Here is a 21,515-nt window from a genome sequence, read left to right on the forward strand (position 1 = left end):
CAGCTTAATATTCTCACTGTATCTTCTTGTCGCTGGGACCTGACAGCTGGAATTTCTGCCCCGACTCTAAACCTATGCTTTTGCCAGGTCTCTCAGCATCTCCATATGATGTGGGCTTCTGCAGCGAGTCACAGTCCAGGGGTACAGAGAGATTGGAGTTTGACCTGCAGGATTTAGATTAAGCACTGTATCATAGATCTTAGACCTGAGAGACCTTCTGAAATCTTCTGGTCCTTTCTGGCACATGAGATACTGTTATTGCACTTAACAAATAAAACACCTGAGACCCAGAGAGTTTAAGTGACTAAGCCATGGTCACCCAGCTCATAAATTGTGAACCTAACGTCAGACTAGACCTTAGGCTGTAAATATATTTTATCTTCTCCATGTAAGCCAGCTCTTTATTTGGAGAGGGCACCAACTCTCTGAATTTCTCTTTGCAAATAAAACAATACGGGACGCTCTTTTGGCAGTACTATGCCTCGTCAGTGTGAGGAAGGAAAGGCAGCCTGGAAGTGATCGCCTCCCGGACACTTGATGTCTGGTGGATAGGCAGACATCCTCTGTCCCTTGTTTCCCAGAGAGCTCAAGGGGTCAGCCTGTGAGACACTTGGCCCTGCATAATTCTTGTTCAGTGAATCTTTGTAGGCCCTCGTGCACAAAAGGAGGTTTTTGTTTGTTTCTAAAGTGGTTTCTCAGTCCCATAGGCCCACCAAGCACTACTTCCTCATCTCTGCCTGTTTCTACCTCAAACCAAAAAGGTAAACTCGTGTTCCTTCTGCACGTGCTGCTCCCCCTATGCCCTCCCCACCTCCCAGCTCTCTCTCAATTCTCCTGGGTGCTCTTCTGTTCTCCTGATTACCCAGGCTCGGAGTCCTCTGTGAGTCAGCTTGATGAGAGTCCTTCAGTCATTTAGTCTTGTCAGCACTCACCAACCCTGTCATTTCTTCCCTTGGACATGCCTCTTAAATCCAACTGTTCCTCCTGCTCCCTTGGGGCTGCCCTCCGCCACCGCCAGGTGGCTGTGCCCTCTTTCCTGGATCACTGCATCAGCCTCTTAGTGATCTCCTGGTCCTTTGTCCTTCATCCATCATTCAGACTGGTAAACTCTAAACACTGCCCCACTTTTGAGCTTAAAACTCCCCAAAGCTATCATTTCATATCCCCAAAACCAAACATTTCAGCTCTTTTCATAATCTGACCCTCCATCCCCAGTATGGGTTGTTCATGCCAGTCAGACTGGACTGCTCATGTCTCCTACATATTTAGTGATTCTTTTCTCATTTTTTTCCCTCCATTCCCCTCTCCCTCCTTCACTGAAAAAATACAATAACAGTTCTTTGCAAACTATAAAGCATGCAAGGTTTTATTAGTTCAGCAAGTACTGCTGTGTGAAAGGGAAGAAAGGGGTTTTGGATTTGGTGATTTACCTACTGCATGCTGATGACTTCCTATATTATCTTTTTAATCCTCTTGATATTCCTGTAAGTTAGCTTGGGTTATGTTCATATTATAAATGTGGAAACTGAGGCCCCGAGAAAAAAACCACATTCTCTTCCATTATTTTGCAGACCTGGTGCTAGAGGCAGAGTGGTGGGTACCTCTAGGCAGAAGGGTTATGACGTGCACACAAACATCATGGAAGAAAATGCCCATTGTCCTGAGAACTACAGATACGGTGCTATAGAAATGCTGAGGATGGTGAAATTTCTCCTAACTGGTGGGTTGGGGAGACTTCATGGAGGATGTAGATTTCCGCTGAGTGTGAAAGATGGGCAGTATTTGATAGAAGGACGTGGGAGGCCAGGACAGGAAAGGAGGGACTAGTGTAGACAGAGGCACAGAGAAGGAAATGCCCTTGATGTCACCAGATCATCAGTGAATGGTCCACTTTGGTTGGAACACAGAGTTCTTGTAGGGACAACATAGTGGAATATAAGGTTATAAAGGTGAACTATAACCTGTCCATAGATGAACTTAAATGTCTAGTTAAAAGATTCATGGTCTGTTCTATAGGCACAGGGGAGCCATTAGCACATTTTTAGCAGTGAAAGTTGCTAGTCAGAGCTGAGATTTAGAAAGGTTACCCTGGGTACCCAATAAATTGGAGAGAATGGGAAACAGCAGAGAGGAAATAATTAGAAGCTATTGCAATTGTCCAGTACAGATGTTCCAAGGGCCTGAAATAGCACAGTGACAATGGGAAGGGAGAAAGGGGGCAACATGAGAGCAGAACCTGGGAGCAGAATTACAGAACTTGGTGATTGGCTGGACTTGGGGAGTGAGAGGAGGACTCAGAGATGATTCGGAGGTGACTGCCAGGATGATGACGCAACACGTAATAGGCAGAGGAGGGTCAGAAGGGAAAACAGATTTGGGGGTGGAAGGGCTGGGGTGGTGGTAGATGATTTGTTTTGTTTTGTTTTGTTTTGTTTTGTGCAGGTGGGGTTTTGGGGGCTGGTGAATTGCCTGTTCCACATCTGTGCTCAATGCTTTTCACCATGACTGCAGCCATCCCCTCTGACCTTCCTCTTTATTAAGCAAACTTTTGTCTACCTTGTGCAGGCCAGCTGAATGACGTCCTCAGGTGGACCTTGTTTATCCTTGAATCTCTGATGTACCATCCCTGCCACTGGATGTTTCCTGAGCCCAGTCTCCCTAGCATGTGTCCTGATATACATACGTATGCCTGATGTATGTGGGATGAGCATCGGGTGGCCATCACTGACATCATCACACAGTAGTTCATGCTTATATGAATATTTATAGTTGACAAAACACTTAAAATGGTCAGAAGTGTGTTGTCGTTTCTTGCCAGTCCCCCCCAGGTAAGGTCACTGAACCATTGACTCACTAAAAAAGTTATTAGAGAATGAATTGTAAATTTTAATTTAATAATAAACACAGTTGAAGACATTAGCGCATATCAGATGGGAAAGTTGGATGATTTTCAGGTGCTATAAATAGGTAGACTGTTAGAAAGAATGGTCAAATTAAAAAATATATTTCAGGTGATATTAATGCTGAGATTGATGTTTTGTGCTTATTAAAACAAAGACCCTCTTGGCATCATACTTGGCATAGAGCACTCAATAAGTGTTGTATTATATTATTACTGATAGAAATTTTGAGCCTGTAAAAGGGGAAGAAGCCATTTTTTAGGATAGGACCAACATTTTGACTAATATGGAAATATATACAATGTTTTTAAAGTGCCATTTAGGGGTCTAAAATCACTGTTAGTTGATGATTATAAAAATGTTTTGTTTACTCCTAAAATTATGGCTGACACATTTGGAGGGAATCAAATTCAGAAAACTTGGGAGAGTTGAAATTCTAATTTTTTTTTTTTTTTTTTTTTTTTAGTGAAAGATAAAAGGAGTCTGGGGAAAAAAGGTTGCTTCCCCACCTCTCAGCAATTTCCCATTTCCCCCTTTGCTTCTCTGGGCCATGCATTCTCTAGTGGATAAAGGGGAAAGTGAACTAGCATATGTGTCTATTCTGTCCAAGGTACTAAATACAGGTAATAGAATTCAGTCCCTGTGACAGTCCTGTGAAATTATTGCTATAATTCCAGCTATGCAGATGAGGAAAGTGAGGCTTAGAAAGTCTTAGTAACTTGGCCAAGTTCACAGAACTAACAGGTGATAGGACCAGAAGTGAAACCGCTCTCACCAGGAATATTGCAGTAGCTTCCTGACAGTCTGTGATGGCATAGCTCATGCTCTCCCCTCCCCCGCCCCACCCTCATGCAGCCCTCCTGCTGCACGAGGCAGAGGGTGGTAGTTTACGTTTACACCTTCATATTAGAGCTGCTAGAACAAGTCATTCATTCAAAAATATTTGACCTCTGTTTTGCTTGAAGGCAAGGCCAGATTCCTGAGTTCCTCAGTCACTGTTGCTGCCTGCTACTCATTTAAAATACATTTTAAAATAGTGTTAAATTATTATGAATTCTCAACCCTCCCAGTATGGCCCCTCTATAAATGGGGCATATTGTTAAAAGGAACTTGACAGGAGAAATCTATGTAGCACAGAAAATTTGGTTTCTCCCCTTTGGAATTTGTATTGTAAAGGTCTCAAATTGTGCTTTTGATAGAATGTTTACCCACAAAAGGTGCTAATGAGGCTCTCAGTCTTGTTCGAGTGGCAGAGAAAGAAAGGAATGTGCAGTGATGTGTTTATGAGTGGGTCTCCCCAGCTCCAGTGCAGGGCTGCGGGTGCAGGTGGAGGCAGAAAAGTCAAATGGAAGGGGATGGGACCAGTCAACCCACCCACCCCAACTCCAGCCTTTCTATCACTATGAATTAGATTTGTTTTTCTAGACTTTCATGTTGATGGAATCATACAGTATGTACTTTTTCGCATCTGGCTTCTTTCATTGAGCACAGTGTTTTTGGGATTCATCCATGTTATGTGTTTCAGTGGATTTACCTTTTTTTCAGTGAGTAATACTCCATTATATGGTTGCACCACAGTTTGTTTATCCATTTACCCATTGTGTTAATTTTCTCTTGCTGCATAACAAATTACCACAAACTTAGTGGCTTAAAATGGCACCTCTTTAGTAGCTCATAGTTATAAATGTCAGAAGTCTGGGTGGGCTCCGCCGGGTTTTCTGCTTAGGATTTCACAACGCCAAAATCAAGATATCATCTGGGCTGGGCTCTTATCTGGAGACTCTAGGGGAGGCTCTGCTTCTGAGCTTCAGCTTGTTGGCGGATTTCAGTTCCTTGTGGGTGCAGGGCTGAGGCCCCGTTTCCTTACTGATTGTTGGCCCGGGGTTGCTCTCAGCAGTTAGATGCCACTCTCCAGTCCTTGCAGACAGCCCCTCCATCTTCAAAGCCAGCCATGGTGCCCCGGGTCCTTTTTCCTGAATTCTCCTTCTGCTATCTGCCAGAGAAAACGCTCTGCTTCTAAAGGCTCTGGTTAGATTACGCCTATCTGGAGCCCACTCTTCCATTTTTGGTAGACTTTCATTTTTTAAAATGGCTTTCTTGATATTAAGCAGTTCTTTGACATTTTAAGCATTTCTATACATTGATCCTTATTCTGCCACCTCATTCTGCAGCATGATTCCCTTTCCCCCTGTCCCGTGGCCCTTATACCATTCAAGTTTTCTCTTCTCCAGATTGAAAATGCTCATTTTTTCCTTGAGTTTTTACATGACATGTTGTAGCATAGCATTATAAGTATACTCTCTGGAATCACACATAATTGGATTTAAATTCAGCTGTGCCACCTACTAACTGAGATATTGAACAAGTTAACTTCTCTGAACCTTGGTTTCCTTATCTATGCATACCTTATAGGATTAATTCAGAGATTAAATGAGCTAATGTGCGCAAAGCTCTTAACCACCTTCCTGTGTCACATTATATACACTCAATATACGTTAGCCACTATAATTATATCATATTATCATCCTTTCCCCAGTTTGTTCTTTTTTTTTTTCTGGATGTGGTCTATTTTATCAGTGACCTTAATAAAATATGCTGCCTGAATTGTACAAGTAGTGCCTTAAAAAGGTTCATATCCTCTCCTAGGATGAGTATCAATCCATGGTACATTTTATGACAATCCTGTCCCCAGAAACGTATGGAAGGTTGTCAGCTGAGTGAGGGGAGGTGTCTCTGTGTCTTTGTCTCAGTGTATCTCTGTCTGCTCACACTGCTGTGCCATTGGCTACCGAACAAGGAAAGTGCTGTTCACCATGCTGTTTACTTTGCAGATGTGTAGGTGATGGTCGTGTGGCTCGTGTGTGAGCTTTGAGCTGGGATGGTGAAGGGGTTATAAATACCCCATCAACATATATTCAAGGTGGCCTGGTGCCACACAGAGCTGATTCATGAAGGAATCAAACCTGCATACTGGTTTGAAAACAATTTGGTTTTGCTCAGTCACGTTGCATGCGTGGCCCGCTGCTAATCTCTGGGTGGCATTTTCATTTTGGATTTATTCACCCCCTGTTTTGCTTAAGCTGAAAAATAAATATATTTGTTGCACCAGAAAAAAAAATTCATAGTCCTTTATTCAATAATTCTGCTTTTTAGAAAATTTATCCCAAGGGAATAATCAGAGATGCAGGCAAAGATTTTTGTTTGAGAATGTTGTCACAACAGAATTTGTAATGGTAAAATATTTGTAGTGGTAAAATATTGAAAGCAATCTAGGTAGAGAAATAATGAAATTAGGGTACATTCCTATGATGCTATAAAGCTGTAAAAATCACAATTTTAATGAAAGTAATGACATGGGAAACAAATTTTATGTTAAGTGTAAAAGTCATGATATAAAACAGGATATAAAGAATAGCCCCAACTGTGTTTCCAAAATTATATATATTTTATTCACAGACAAATATTGATAGGGAAAAGACTGAAAGGAAATATACCATGTGTTAATAGTGAGTGATGGAATTATTGATTTTTTTATTTTCCTTACTATATTTTTGTTAATAACTGTGTATTACTTTTATAATCTGAAAAAATAAATAAATTTTATTTTAAAATTCTTTCATGTATGTAGCCCAGAGCAGAACCTGACAGTCCACAACTTTGTCTTGAACCAGAAAAGTTGCAGAGTCACATCAGGAGATCAACAAAGTACCTCTGATGATCACTCAGCTGGGAACTGGCCTGAAGGTGTTACTGAGTCCAAGCTCATACTGCTCACTGCAGGACAGGCCAATAAATCAAGAGATGAGTTGTTGGGGCAAAGAATAGTGACTTTATTTGAAAAGCCTGCAGACTGAGAAGATGGTGGACTAGTGTCCCAAAGAACCATCTTGCCTGAATTAGAATTCAGGATTCCTTTATACTGAAAGGGGAGGGAGTAAAGTCAAACATTTCCTGGTTCTGGTCAGTCTCTGGAGGGAATGTGTTAATTTCTTCCTTCCTGTAGTCATGCACAGTTGGGCCTGGTCAGGATGTTCCCTGTGAGCTAAACAAAGGTATTTTAGCTTCCTGCTCATTACCTAGGAGGCAGGATTCCCAGAGACGGGCTATTATATGTATTATATATATATGTAAGGGATGCTTATAGGCAACATCTCTTTAGTGATTAACTTGTAGCAAAAGCAATAGAATAAAAGGTTAAAGTAAAAGAAACAGATCCAACATAGAGTCAGATTTGTTCTCCCCTAGTACAAAGGCGGTGGGGTTCTAGCAGGCTGTCCTTGGGGAAAAGATAGCAGCACTCATTATTAAACTTTCGACTTATGGGGCTGCTCCTAGGGAGGAAGTCTGTTGGGCTGGGTCACATGGCCCCAGTCAGTTGCAGCAGATACAGTCACTCTTGGTGCTGTGTTCATTGTTATACTGCACACGCTTGCTATGATAAGCTTTGATGTCTCTGTCACATCTTATCTGCATTCTTGGCTTTTTAATCCCAGAAAGAACAAAGCTTTAGGATCTGGCCCTCTAGACTTTCTTTCGTTTGTTTCAGTTGAAAAAAACAAAAGCGATCCTTAGTGTGAGGGGCTCCAGGGCACCAGTGGGCCTCTTGGTCAGGGGCCAGGTGGTCTGCCCAATGCCTGGCCATGTTCAGGGGGTTTTGCCCCATGCCACGCTGTGCCAAACTGCTGTGTAGCTGCAGCAAAGGCAGAGATTCCTGAGCCTTGTGCACAAATGGCTCAGAGTCAGCCTGTCAGCTTTTTTTGTTGTTACTGTTGCTGGGGATAGACTTGAGAGAGGAGGGGGCTGTGCTGTCTCCCTCCACACGCTAGGGTCCATGTTCTAACTGTTCCCACTCTGGGGTATCACCCAGAGCATTTTCCCCAGACCTTGTGGGATCTACCTGTCATTGTCTTGGCAGGCCATTCTATTTATCCAGTGACTCAAATTCTGAACATCTGAAGGATCATCTAGTCTCTGAATTCAACCATTATTTACAGAGCTCAAAGCATTTACAAGACTCTACTCAGAAGCTGAGGAAATTCAGAGATAAATCCAGTGTCATTCATGTAGCACTTTCTGAGTCCCTAGTCTGTGTGTCAGATCCTGAGTCAAGAGCTGTGGGAGGTACACAGATGAGAGACTTCAATTCAACAAACTTCTTTTTTTTTTTTTTTAATATTTTTTATTGAGTTATAGTCATTTTACAATGTTGCATCAAATTCCAGTGTAGAGCACAGTTTCTTAGTTATACATGAGCATACATACATTCATTGTCACATTTTTTTTCACTGTGAGCTACCACAAGATCTTGTATATATTTCCCTGTGCTATACAATATAATCTTGTTTATCTATTCAACATATGCCTGTCAGTATCTACAAATTTTGAACTCCCAGTCTATCCCTTCCCACCCCTCTCCCCCTCAACAAACTTCTGATTAGGACCTACTATGTGCAGGGCACTGAGGAAAGAAATTAATGAAACAGTCTTAATGCTTGAGGAAGTTAGAACCTACATAATCTGGGAAGAGAGAGACGTGTGAACCACTTAATAATAAGTGGAATAAATGCTATTTCTATAGCAGGGCCCAGAGGAGGGAGTAATTACTTCTGAAGTGGCCTGGCTACTTACTAGCTATGTGCTTTTAGTCAAGGTATTTAACCATTCTGTTCCTCAGTTACTCTATCAAATGAAGATATAATGAGTTAATTCACATGAAGTACCTAGAATGGGATTTAGTGGTCATAAATGTTAGCAATCCTTTTCCTTCTCCTCTTCTCCTCTCTCCCTTCTTCCCAAGGATGAAAGATTCAGGTTACCCAGAACATGACAGCATGAGCCAGGTGTGATGAGGAGTGGGTGGCGGAATGGGTCTGTGGGGTCTGATGAGGCTCCATGCAAGTGTTCCTGGGTAATTCTGCTGGCTGAAGAGGCTAGAGAACCACACCAGGTCCACATCATGGAGGATCTTCAATACCAGACAAGGAACAGGGGCTTCGGCAACAGGGAGCAAACTAATCCATGTGTGCTTTCTGGAGAGCATTTTGGCAGAGCAGGGAGAGGTTGGGGAAGAGAGGGACACCAAGGAAGCTGCTGCACAATTCCAGGCAGGAGTTAAGGCCAGAACTAAGACCGTTTCTCTGACTATCTTAGTGTGATGGGGGCTAAGGAAGAGATTGAGTTCTCCTGTGTGCCTGCCTGTGGGTTTCTTACTGAAGGAGCATTGCTTTGAGTGACAGTTTATCCCATATAGCCCATACATTTTAATATTCTAAGACTGTGTTCAGTCTCTGACCTCAAAGCTGATCCACCCATACATCCTAGCACACTTAGCTGTGCTCTTTGCATTGCGTGTGAGATAAGCATATACACAGACTTCCTGTGTGTAGACACCAGTGGCTTGCACAGAGCTGAGCAGCTGTGGAACCTGCCGAAATCTTCAATAGCCTCAATGCAAGGAAGTCTTTATGAAGAGGGGTCTAGTATTTAAAAATCCCCGAATATATGTATATATATATGCAAGACTGAGACATTATGCTGTACACCAGAAATTGATACATTGTAACTGATTGTACTTCAATAAAAAAATAAAATCACAACAATGAAAATTACCTTGATATTGATTGTACATAAAGACATATTTGCCAGAGGCTTTACAATATAGAAAGAGTTGGGCTATCACAGGAGATGATACCCCAGATGAAAGTACCATTTAATGAACTACTTCTAAGTATTAGGAGCTGGGTTGGGTTCTTTGGCGTACTTGATCTCACTGAATCTTCACAATCCTGGGAGGCAAGCATTAGTATACTTGTTACATAGAGCAGAAAGAAAGGCTCAGAAACTGCAGACTATATGCCCCAGGTCAGATGACCTGAGAAATATCAGTCTTGGGACCAGGCTCTTAGTCTCCATGAACCTCAGCTTTCTCATCTACCTTTAATATGTTTACTGATTTTCTCAGTTCCCCTGTATGAACCAATCCACTGCACCAGTCCTGCTGCTGTCTTCCTGCACAGGGTCCCACTTCCCACCAGGCCACAGGCCCTGAGCCCCCACCTGACCACTGCCATCCCTGCCGAGCAATTTGCCTCACATGGGCTCCCATCCTCCACTCCCCTGCCTGGCCACCTTCCTACCTTAGGCTTTTGGACTGAATTATTCAGGAAGGAAGGCTATACTCTGTACTTTGTAGAACTTTTCTTGTTTTCTTTTTTGTCTGTTTTGGTTAAGTATAACTTAAACACAGTAAAATGTGCAAAAATACAGTAAGGTGTTCAACTCAATGAATTTTTACATTTGTATATACCTGTGTAATCACCCAAATTAGGCACCCCAGCAAGCCTCCCTCATGCCTCTTCTCAGATACACCCACCCCAAGACTACCACTATTCTATACTTTCACCAGTGATTAGTTTTGCTTGTTTAAATTTTTAACTTTTTATTTTGAAATAATTTCAAATTTATAGAAGTGCTGCAAGAATAGAAAGAACTCTTCAGATCCTTCACCCAGACACAGCGTGTATTAACATTTTACCACATTTATGTGCATTTGTGTCTCTCACTCTCTTTTCTGAAAATATAACATTGGTAGAACACTGTTATCTAATCTGCAGGGCATCTTCGTATTTCTCCAGTTGTCTCAGTGATCTCTTTCATGGCAGTTTTTCACTTTGATGTAGGATTCATTCCAGGATCCTGTATTGCATTTAGTTGTCATGTCTTTTTGCTTCCTTTAATCTAGAATAGCTTTTCCTTATCTTTTATGACACTGATAATTTTTAAGAGTACAGGACAGTTGTTTTGTAGTTGTTTTGTGTAATAGCTCTCAATTTTGTTCTACCTGATTTTTCTTTTTGAATAGATTCACTTAGGCACTTTCAGCAGGAATACAAAGTAAGAGATGTGTCTTTAATGCATCACATAAAGAGGCACCTGATGTCACTTTATCCCATTGCCAGTGATGCTAACTTAGATCACTTAAGTAAGGTGATATTTACCTCCTTTCTCTGCTAGAAAGCTACCACTTATCCTTTCTTTGTAATTAAGAAATAATCTGTGAAGAGATACTATAAGACTATGTAAATATCCTGTTCCTCTTCATATTTTTGCCCAGTAGTTTTAACATCTATTAATGGTTCTTGCCTGAATTAACAGTTACTATTGCAAAATTATTTTCTTGCTCAATTATTCCTTTTACATCTATTATTTTTACATTGGACTATAAGGAAGAGCTTTCCTTCCTCCCCTATTTATTATTCAGTCTGTACTTCCGAATTTTAATTTTATTCAGTGAGTTATAATCTATTGTCATTATTATTCATTTTGATGCTCAAATTCTCCCTGATTTAGCCAGCGGGAGATCCTTCAAGCTGGCTACTGTGTTCTTTTGACATGTCCCTGTTATTCTTTGATCACTTCCTTACTTCCTGGCACAAATAGATGTTCCAGGCTCAAGTTGTTCTTTCCCAGTCTCAACCCTGGAGTCAGCCATTTCTTCAAGGAGCTCTGATTTCTTAGTTGAACAGTATTTAAAAGCCAAGATCTGTGCACCAAGTGACCTCATAGCTGCTGTGGTATTATTCTTTCTGGGCAATTTCATCTTGGTCTAACTCAACCTGTGTATGTGTGTGCACACGTGTATAGAACTGTGAGTTCATACTGATACTTCTAATTCTAACCCTATGTCCACAGGTTTCCTCTTTGCCCTCCCTCATTACATACTTGTTTTCTTCATCTACAATGAAAACTCTAGCTCCCAAGAACATTAATATATTTCATTTGCGCAGTCCTAAAATATATATAAAATACTTTCATAATTGATACATGCATACTGCTATGGAAAAAACATAATCCACTAAGTAGAGTTAAAGTTTTTTTTTTAACTTCTCTTTTTGTTTTTAAACAGAACTTATTTAGTCAAAGTACTGCATTTAAAAGTTACTAGAATTGGTTCTTTTTTTCCTCCTTCAGAATGGTTATATTCTTTATTTGAAATAAGTCTGCCTACTTTTGAACTTCATGTGGATAGTGTCATGCAATATTTACTCTTCTGTGTCAGATTTCTTTTGTTCACCATCATTCTTGAAGATTTATTTACATTTTGAAGAGCATAGGGATTTTTTTCCATTGTTATAAAGTATTTTGATTATAGTACACTATATTCATTCCACTGATGATGAATATTTGGGTAATTTTATGTTTTTATTATGAATAAAGCTGCTGTGAACATTCTTGTAGATGTCTTTTGATGGAAGTAAGTAATCATTTGTTTGTGGTACTTGGGTTTTCTGGCACGTGTGTGTGTGTGTGTGTGTGTGTGTGTGTATTTACCGTTAGTAGATACTGCCAAACAGTTTTTCAAAGCAGTTTTTGAATTTATATTCCTGCCAGCAAAGTAAGAGATTTCCAGTTATTCTACTTCCTCACCAGTGCTTCGTACTGGCAGTCTTTGTAAATTTCAAGCTGTCTTGGCTCTTAGGGAAAAGGTTCAGTTTTTTTTGAGAAGCACACTATAGGATGTTTGGCTGGCTTGAATCTGTTAATTACCCGTCTTGGAGGTTGGCTGTTCAGCTCACGTGGTTGTATCCTATTCTCAAGGGTTTAAGTAACTTACTGGTGTTGGCTTTACTGAAATTCAGATTCATTGTTGTGTTAGGCACTTTTAGTCTGTAAGGATCAGAGATACTCTGTGGTTACTTTAGTACTGTAAGGATGGGCATAAATACTGGAAACGGTGAAGCAAATGCCTTATAAAAGAACAACTGGAAGGTCAGTTAGAACACAAGGCAGCTCAGAAATTTAGACTTTGCACCGTCAGCAATAAGATCTAGAAATCTCACATTCCAGTGACTTGGCTTCTCTTCTCTAGTTTGTTCCTGCTGCTTCTGACTCTTCTGCCTGTAGCTCCTCCTCATCTTAACCTTTTCTGGGTCTGTTTCTTCCAGCTACTGCTCCAGTTACCAACTAGACTAAAGCACTCATGCCCTACAACCTGTTTCAGGCGAGTTTTTACATTAAGCCATTTCACAGGCTATGGCCACTCCGTGCACTAACCCACTTTGGGTAGGTATCCATCCATAACCCAACCATACCAATTAGGCCACAGGAGCACATAGTGTCAACATGGCAACTTATGAGAAAGGAATTCCCATAGAAGTGCGCTATGGAAAAAGCAAGCATCCTGAGTGCCTGGCTAGTTTACCTCTATATATTATATTCTAATTCAGTAGACATTTCTCAGGCCCTCTCCTTATCTGCCAGTAGAGTAACTGTTGAAAAAGAAAATGAACTGTTCACAGTGTACCTATGCCAGTTCCTAATACTTATAGTTTCCTTTTGTATGTTCCCAAATTTTATGTTTTATATGTTGTGGAAATGTGTCTGTGGAACAAGGTCAAGCTCAAAGTGAATTTTATTCTGTAGAATTTGAGGGTGCGGTGTGAAAGGGTTTTAGGATGTATAAGATATGCTTGAGTGTTATTATCCAGTTTTAAAGATGAGGGAATTGAAGTCCAGAGAGGTGAAGAGATTTGCCCAAGGTCACATGACCAGGAAGTGTCAGGGCAAGGACTCAAATCCAGGTCTTCTGATTCTCTAACTAGAGCTCTTCTCACTACCCCACACTGCATGGGGAGACGCAACAAAAGCAAACTTTAGCCAAAGCGAGTGGAAGGATTTGAGAGAAGGCAGTTCTCCTAGGGGCTGAGATGATCTGGGAGGCTTCCTGAAGGCAGTGGGTTTTGAACTGGACCTTATAAGATTGGTAAGGTTTAGAATAGAATGGAAAAGAGACAATGGTGCAAAAGAGGGAAAACAGATTTTCCAGGGTCAGAGAAGAGACTTGTGTTGCTGGGCTAGTGGGTTTATGTAGGAAAGGGGTGAGAGATCAAGTGTGGTAGGAAGTTAGGAAGCTTTGAGACCATTAAAAAAATTTTTTTTGGTATTTAAAAATTATTTTTAAACCAGATCACTACAGGATGGAGAGAAGAAAGCTTAAAGTCATTTAGGTAGCCTTTAAAAGGAGTGTAAGGAACTGAACCAAGATGGTAGCACCTGAAAAATCAAGACATTGAAAAGCAGAATTAACAGGCCTTTGAGATAGAGTAAGAGGGAGATAAAAGAGTCAGAGAACTATCAGTAACTTGAGAGTTTGAGCCTTAGTGACTGGGGCAGTCTGGTACCAGTATCAGAAGAGGAGGGTCAGTAGGTGTAATGGTTAAGCTCGCAGGCTTTGGATCAAGACCAACCTGGGTGTACAGCCCAGTGTGACATGGGACCAATGATTTAACTTCTCTGGGTGTGTTTGCTGACCTGTTGAGTAGAAAGACAGATTCCCACTTCTCAGATTAGCTGTGAGGATGCAGCCTTGCAGGTAAAGTGAAATTCCATGTCATGTGCCTGGATGTCAGGCACTTAACCAAATTTTAGCTCTTTTCCTCCCCATCCCAACCTCTCCATTTAAGAATGTAGTGGAACCTAGCTAAAGACTCACTTTCTTAGATATAGAATTTGAGGAAGGAAGGAATGAAGGAAGGAAAGAAAAAGAGAAAAAGAAAACAAGGAAGGGAGGGAGGGAGGAAGGAAGGAAAAAAGAAAAGAATAAAAGAATAGGCTTTACAGGGAGGATGGGTTCTTCCCCATTGGACTTTGAGATGGAGGACAAGATGGAGCCTCTGGACCCAAAGGTCTCATTTTTTGTCCTCCTTTCACATCTAGGCTTCAGTCAAAAACTGAAGCCCTCACAAAGGGAGTTAAGGTTATCTTTGCAAGGCTAGGTTCTTAAGGAAGCAAGCCACTGTGCTGCCTCTCTGCTGTCACCATGACCTCCTTTGAGGCTATTTCTGAGCCTAGGGGTAAAACTCCGTTGGCTGACAGGACTAAAGTTTGCTGTAAAACATGCCCAGCCTCCCAGCCTGCTTTTCTAACAGTTTCCGAAATTCTGGTTTGTCTCCCCAGGGTTCTCCGCAGATGGCAACTGGGTTTGGGCAGAGTTTAGCAAAGGCTGCACTGAAGCGCCGGTTCCCTTCCCTGTTAACCCCGGCCGGCCGCCGGCGGGAGGCTGCCCTTCTGGAGCTGCTCCCCGGTCTGCTTCTCCCCCTGGCGGCGCTGGCGGAGGACGGGCCCTGAGGCTAAGACCCTAGGCTGTGCAGCGGGAAGCCCTCCCTCTCCAGAGTCCCGTCGTACTGAATGGCGGCCCCCACCCCGCCGTCACGTGCCGCCACATGCGCCTCGTTGTCATAGCATCAGCATCGGCAGGCGCCCCAGCCCATTGGCGTGAGACGGAACCAATCAGTAGGCCCTTCAGGCTGCTGCGAGCTGGGATGGTCCCTGGGATGCCACCGGGCTGCTAGGAGGAAGCTGAGGGTGATCCTTGGCTGGTGATGGGGACCAGCCTTGGGTAGTGGCCTCTGCCGGCTTCTTTTCCTTGGAATTTTAGTGTTTCTTCCCCCAAGTCTTCATCGCACCCCACCCTACTCTGTTTTCCCTGACTGGTTTCCCCATCAGAGTGTGCACAGTTGGGCAATTTGGTGGAATTCCCCGTGAGGTTATAACTTCCACGGCGATGGCAGAGGACAAATCTTTGTTGCCATTTTACAACCGTGTCCCCCAAGAAAAAGCCCTGGAACAGACCTTGATCAATCCAGAAGTGGGTATTCCTAGCCCCAGGAAGATGTTTGAGCCTTGTAATTCTGGGGCTTTCCAAGCATAAGATCCCTTGATATTGGCACAGGGTTGCCAGATGTAAGGAGCTGGGTGGCAGTTTATTTCCATCCTGTATGGGTATAGGAAGGGTTTAGACAGCTAAGAAGACAGAAAGGTTGAACCTGGGTGGTCACAGACCGCTGCACCTCCACTAATTTTAAGACACTGGGCAAGTTACCTTACCTCTCTGAACTCCAAGAGGTTGCAACAAAAGAATCTTAGGTTTGGTATAAGTTTAAATGAAATAATACAGGCAAAGCATTTTGCCAGGTACCTGGTCATAAGCACTCCATAAGGGCCAGTCAGCTGTTTTTAGAAGTGGTACAGCTGTACAGCTGCTGGGAGCTAAAGTGCTCACATTCAACATTTGACAAATATTTTCACATTAATCTAATTTTTGCTTATTCATTTAGTTACTCGTTCATTTAACCCATTAATGCATTCATAATATTTTTGTTGAGCATCTGCTACCAGTAGATTCTTGCCCCAGCTCATCCCTGTCCAACTGCATTTAGGGGGATCCAGCCCCAAGGGGAACTGCAGCTCCCCTACACAAGAAGTGAGGAGTCTAGCTTGGCAGGAAGGGTGATCTTGTCCCTGTGGTGGTTGGGATTCTGGAAATTATTTTCTGCAGCAGCTCTGCCTCCTCAGGCAGAGTTGCCTGAATAGAGCAGACCCCTCTATTGTTTGAGGAGCACTAAGTCAGGACAACTTTCTACATCCACCTTTGTCTCCCACCCCTCACCCTTGAGGAGGTGTGCGCCCCATCTCCTGAAGGCCCCAACTAGCAAGCTGGAACCTATTTTCTCTATAGTGGGACTCAGCCTCCTAGGACTGAACTCTGTTGCTGGTCCACTGTGCTTTGTTGTGCTAGGGTTTTGGGAACAATCCTGTGCTTTTGATACCCCATCATCTCTATGCTCTGTTCTTATTTGAAGTGTATATTCTTCCCTCCCTGCCCTCACTGTGCATCTCAGTGCCTGTCTCCAGTTGGGCCGGAGTGGCCACGCCACTACTCACACTTGTGTTGGGACCATCTAACTTCTCTGGGTTCTTATCTTTGTCTGGGCCCCTTCATGCCCTTTACTTGGGCTGTGTAGCGGAGACATTGCTGGGCAGGCACCTGCTGGATGGATGTCTGTGAGACAGGGATACTTAACACCGGCATGGTTCATAAACAGACATCTCACGTGTGGTAGAGGCCATGATGTGTAGTGCTGTGGGAGTCACCTGGGTGGAGCAGCTGGTTCTGCTTTGAGAAGTCAGGGAGGGTTTACTGCTGATGTCTGAGCAGTCTTACAGGACTTTGCTAGGTGGACAGTGGGAGAAAGGGAAGTCAAGTCAAGGAGAGTAGCACACGTAAAAGCCTGAAATCACATGATATTCTTAAAGAATGTGTAACGTAGTGTCAGTGGATGAAAGGAAATATGTTATCCGGGGTTGAGGGTTCATGAGTAGCAGAGGGCCTTGTGAAGGCCTTGTAAACCATACTAAGTATTTAGACTTTGCCCTACCACCACTGGGATCCTGTGAACGATTTTCTGTAGGGGCATGATGTGATTTATACGTAAGGAAGGTGAGACACATGGCTGTGAGGGGATGCGTTGTCTCGTTTGTCCTGTAGCAGTTCTGTATCAGAGTCAGAAAGCAGAGGACCTAGGACTCACCTAGCTTCCTGGCTCTAAATCTCTTTCTCCTGGGCACACTGCCATTGTTAACAGAGTCTTCTAGAAAGCTGGGCAGTGGGTGGATGCTGACAGAGGCAATATGAAGCAAATGGTCATTGATACAATCTTGTTGAAGGAGTGCAGCACTGGGATTTTGTGGCCAGGAGATTTCAGTCTCCTGGCCTCTGTGCCAGTGCAGACAGCAAGAAGCAGTGGGGAGCTCTGAGCTTCAAGCGCTATTCTGCCTTGACAAAATCCATTCATCACTGCCTCGCTCATTAATTCACAGCAGCATCTGCTGCCTGATGCTGGCATTTATCAGTGGCTTGTTTCTGGAAGCCCCTGGTCCTCAAGGTTGGTCAGTTCTGCAGTCCGCAGCCACAGGGTAAGCCCTGGCAGTCAGAGACAGGCCCTTTCTGCCTGCAGTTTGTAAAATGAAATAATTTTATTTTTTAAAAAACAAAGTGTGACCTAGCAGTACAGAACATGAGCTTGGAGATCAGGCAGACCTGGGGTTTAGTTCTGCGGCTGCCACTTAGCTAGCTAGGAAAGTTATGTCATATGCGTGAATCACACTAAAATGAGCAAAATCAAACCTTCCTGAAAAGATGATCATGATCAGTAAGGTGAGATAGGGTTTATAAAGTGCCCTGGCGTGACACATGGCACATATGAGTCCTCAATATATGATGACTTTACCTCCTGCTCCTTTTGTTGCCACCACCACCACTGGCAGCACTACTGCTACCACCACGGTTACAGAAAGTTTGAAAAATATGGAAGAGAAGGAAAAAATCTTATGGTCTTACCACCATGATGCAGCTGCCCTTAGAATTTAATTATATTTCCTTCAGATCTTTTTTCCCCACTAGTTCAGAGCACATCAGATTTTATAGCATATTTACTTTATAGCCAGGCAGGGTTTTTTCCTCTGTGATGGGAATTGCATTATACTTATTTTTCTTATTTTTAGTAGATGATTTTTCTGATTGTAAAAATAGGGTATAAAATTTAAGGAGCACAGAAAAAGCCAAAGGGAAAGCCAAACTTGTAATGCCTACCTTACCCGTAGCCCAGAGTCTGTCACTAGTAACCTTTTGGTATAGCTCCTTCCAGTCTTTTATTCATGCTTTATTATAGAGTTGAGATCATATTACATATACAGTGTGCTTTTTTGGTTCATGGAATATCATGAGTATTCTCCTTTATTGTAAGCATCATTTTCCAAAGCTGCATAGTAATTTCTAGGTCATTCGATAGCTCTGCCATAATTTACATAGAATTCTCCTATTGTTAGACATCTAAGTTTTTTTTTTCCCCAATTCTTCAATCTAAGCAGCTTCTTATGACAGATCCTAGGGAACCAGCCTCAGTATAACCAGGAAGCACATGATGAACTTGTGCTGTGTGTATGGCCCTGGGTGAAGCACAGGGGGTACCCCTCAGATAACTCAGTTACAGAGCCTGCTTCAGAGGACCTAACACTAGTCACCCTGGAAATACTTACTGGGGTAACATATATACAGGTGCTTCTTTGCCAGACACTATCAGGGAATCCACCTAAACATGGGTGACCCTTTTCCCTGTGGAAGCTGAGATCCTGGACGCATAACTTTTACAAAGAAAATAGCCTCAGAAGCTTTGCTGCCCCTTTTCACCTACCAGTGTGTTATTTGGCCTCCTTTGCACAAATGCCTTTTGAGCCTGTTACCTTGACTGTCAGGGCCTGTGCTAACTACCTTTGAATGTCATTTCCAAGTGGTTTTCACCGGGAAAGAGTGAGAGGCTATAGCATCAAGAAAGGAACTTGTAAGAGAATCAGAATCAGAGAGGCTCTAGTCTTAGTTTTGACACACAGTTGCTCTAGCACCTGAGGCAAGTTATTTCCTCTTCCCAAGCCTGTATTCTCCCCGTAATATAGAAAGATTGGACCAGATGATCCCCAGGGCTCTTCCAGTTGACATTCCATGAGTACCTGAAGCCTTCTTCTTGCCAGGAGCTAAAGTGAGTATCCTGATAAAGGTCACAGGATGCTTCTCATTCCTTTTAATTAATACCTGGGGAACCATTTATGCTTTTATATTCCCAGTCACTTCCTCCTGGTAGCCTTTGGGACATGCAGAGACTAAAAGGCAAGAAGTATCTCTCACTAGGTGCAAACACTGGATTCAGAACCCAAATCATTATCTTTTATGTGTGAGGTATTTGTTCTTTATGTACCTTGTTCTTTCATTCATACTTTCATTCAACAGGTATTAACTGAGCCCCAGGCCTTGTACAGTCCACTTGTATAATGTAGAGGGGAATGAGACTCAGCCCTGTTCTCAAGACACACAGTCTAGTGAGGAGGCAGGAACAAATGTAAACGACAACCAGATAATTGCTGCAGTGGGTACATGTAAGTCGCATAATGGAAAGAATGCTTGGGTCTGCCTAGAAGCTACAGCAAGGGGCTCTCAGTGGATGCTCTGAACCTTTAAAGGATGAATAGAAGTTTTCTAGGTAGGCAGTTGAAGGGAGGGCATTCCAAGCAGAGAAACAGCATGTGCAAAGGCCCGGAGGTATGAGAACATGTGTTCAAAGGGCTGCAGATAGTTTGTGTGGCTGGAAGTTGAAAGGAAGTGAGCAGATGAGGAGAAGTCAAGCATTTTTCCTGAGGCAAGTCTGTTTCTACTGAATTCTTTGCTCATTTTATTAGTCTAGAGGAGAGAGGTGGACTGTTTAGCTCAGTTTTTGAAAGCTGTCATCTGTATTGCCTCATATTTCCATTTTTATAGTAACACATGCTCATTATAGAAAGTTTGAAAAATACAAAAAAAGTAGAAAGAAGAAAAGATTTTTAAAAATCACTCACAGTCTCCTGCCTAAAGACAAATACTTTAACATCTTATTGTATTTCTATTCAATGTTGTAGTTTTCACTTATTTTTATGTAGTTGTGACTGTGTTGTAATTATAGTCTTAACTTTTGTACATGGTGCCCCCCCTACTTACTTCCTTAAATTTCCCCTCAAAATGGGTGTTGTATCATTAAAAGTAACTCTGATTATAAAATATAATGGCTGAAAGAAATACATTTTCTTTGTCTAATATAACTTTCTTTCTTTCTTCTTACAGGTCTCTTGTGGCTCAGAGCATAATCTGGCAGTAATGGGTAAGTAACTATTATACTGATAACTGTGTTTATTCTGAAACTTGTGGGCAGAATTGGAGAAGACTCTTGGTTAACCAAAGGCCAGGGTGCTTGCGTGGGTGAGTACGTGTGTGTGTGCACTGGGGGAGATTCTGGGAAATGGGAGTCTTTGGTTGACCAAGGATTTGCTAAAAGCCCCTTTTCTAAAAATTTCTATTCACATCATCTAGCATCTTTTTAAGGTATCTGAGCTGGCCTCCCTGCCTTAGAAATGGCATTTGGGGATATTAAAGATCTTAGAGGCTGGAGGCATCATGTGTAGAAAGCCAGACATAAAAGGGGAAGAGGATTGGGCTGCTCTTGGTTCTTGAATAAATCCTTTGCACTTAGTTCTTCCCTCTTGCTCGGCTCTTTCCTTGGAGATGGGGGACTCAGCTCACTGCCCTCACTGCCGTGTGCTTCACAGCACTTGGGAACTCCCAGTTGAAGCCAAGCCTCTGACTAATTGAGGCTTACTCTTAGTTGACTCTGGATAACCCAGGTTCACTGTTTTTATCATCAGGCTGGTGTGTAACTCCTTCGAGAAGCCTTCTCATTACTACACTCAGTCTCCATCTCACAGATGTAAAAGAGACCACAGTGAAGAACTGACAGAGTTCACTGCAGGCTTCTGCTTACTAGCTATGTGAACTTAGACAAGATGCTTACCTCTCAATGCCTCATTTTTCTCATTTTTAAACTAAGGAGGGCAATAGTGCCTCCCTCACAGGGTTGTTGGGGTTGTTGTGAGGATTAAAGGATTTAATATATGTAAAGCACTTGGAATAAAACTTAGCTCCTGGTAAGGGTTTTAGAAGTGTTAGTTCCTATTATCTGATGCCATTAGTTCCAATAATTGCCCTCCTTTGGGCTTTAGGTCCCCCATCTGTGAAATGGGTTACAACTGAAGACCAAGGTTCCCTTCAGCTCTGATACTTTAGGACTCTGTTACAACCAGATCACTGTCTGCCTTGGGTAGGTGATATCTGTTCTGTGTACTTCTCTCTCCCAGCCTCTGACTCTCAGCTTCTGAAACCCCTGTGTTTTCCTTTTGTTTGCTGCTTATTTGCAGCAC

General features: G+C 42.5%; 1 protein-coding gene across 9 annotated transcripts in view; it reads left to right on the plus strand.

Annotated features, from left to right (window-relative positions):
* SERGEF (secretion regulating guanine nucleotide exchange factor) overlaps positions 1-21,515 on the plus strand; it is a 200,615-nt gene that overhangs the window by 101,844 nt on the left and 77,256 nt on the right. For 8 of the 9 annotated variants that reach the window (XR_012509668.1, XR_012509669.1, XR_012509670.1 and 5 more), the window contains one exon: positions 20,386-20,422. Coding sequence is in view for 6 of the 9 variants with exons in the window: in XM_010964793.2 (XP_010963095.1) it covers positions 20,386-20,422 (37 nt within the window). In the remaining 3 variants the exon portion in view is untranslated. Of the gene's footprint in view, positions 1-20,385; positions 20,423-21,317; positions 21,416-21,515 lie in introns of all 9 variants that reach the window. The other variant, XM_074372287.1, reaches the window with a different exon arrangement.

The sequence above is a fragment of the Camelus bactrianus genome, chromosome 10 (assembly GCF_048773025.1).
Source record: "Camelus bactrianus isolate YW-2024 breed Bactrian camel chromosome 10, ASM4877302v1, whole genome shotgun sequence".
Lineage (NCBI taxonomy): Eukaryota > Metazoa > Chordata > Mammalia > Artiodactyla > Camelidae > Camelus > Camelus bactrianus.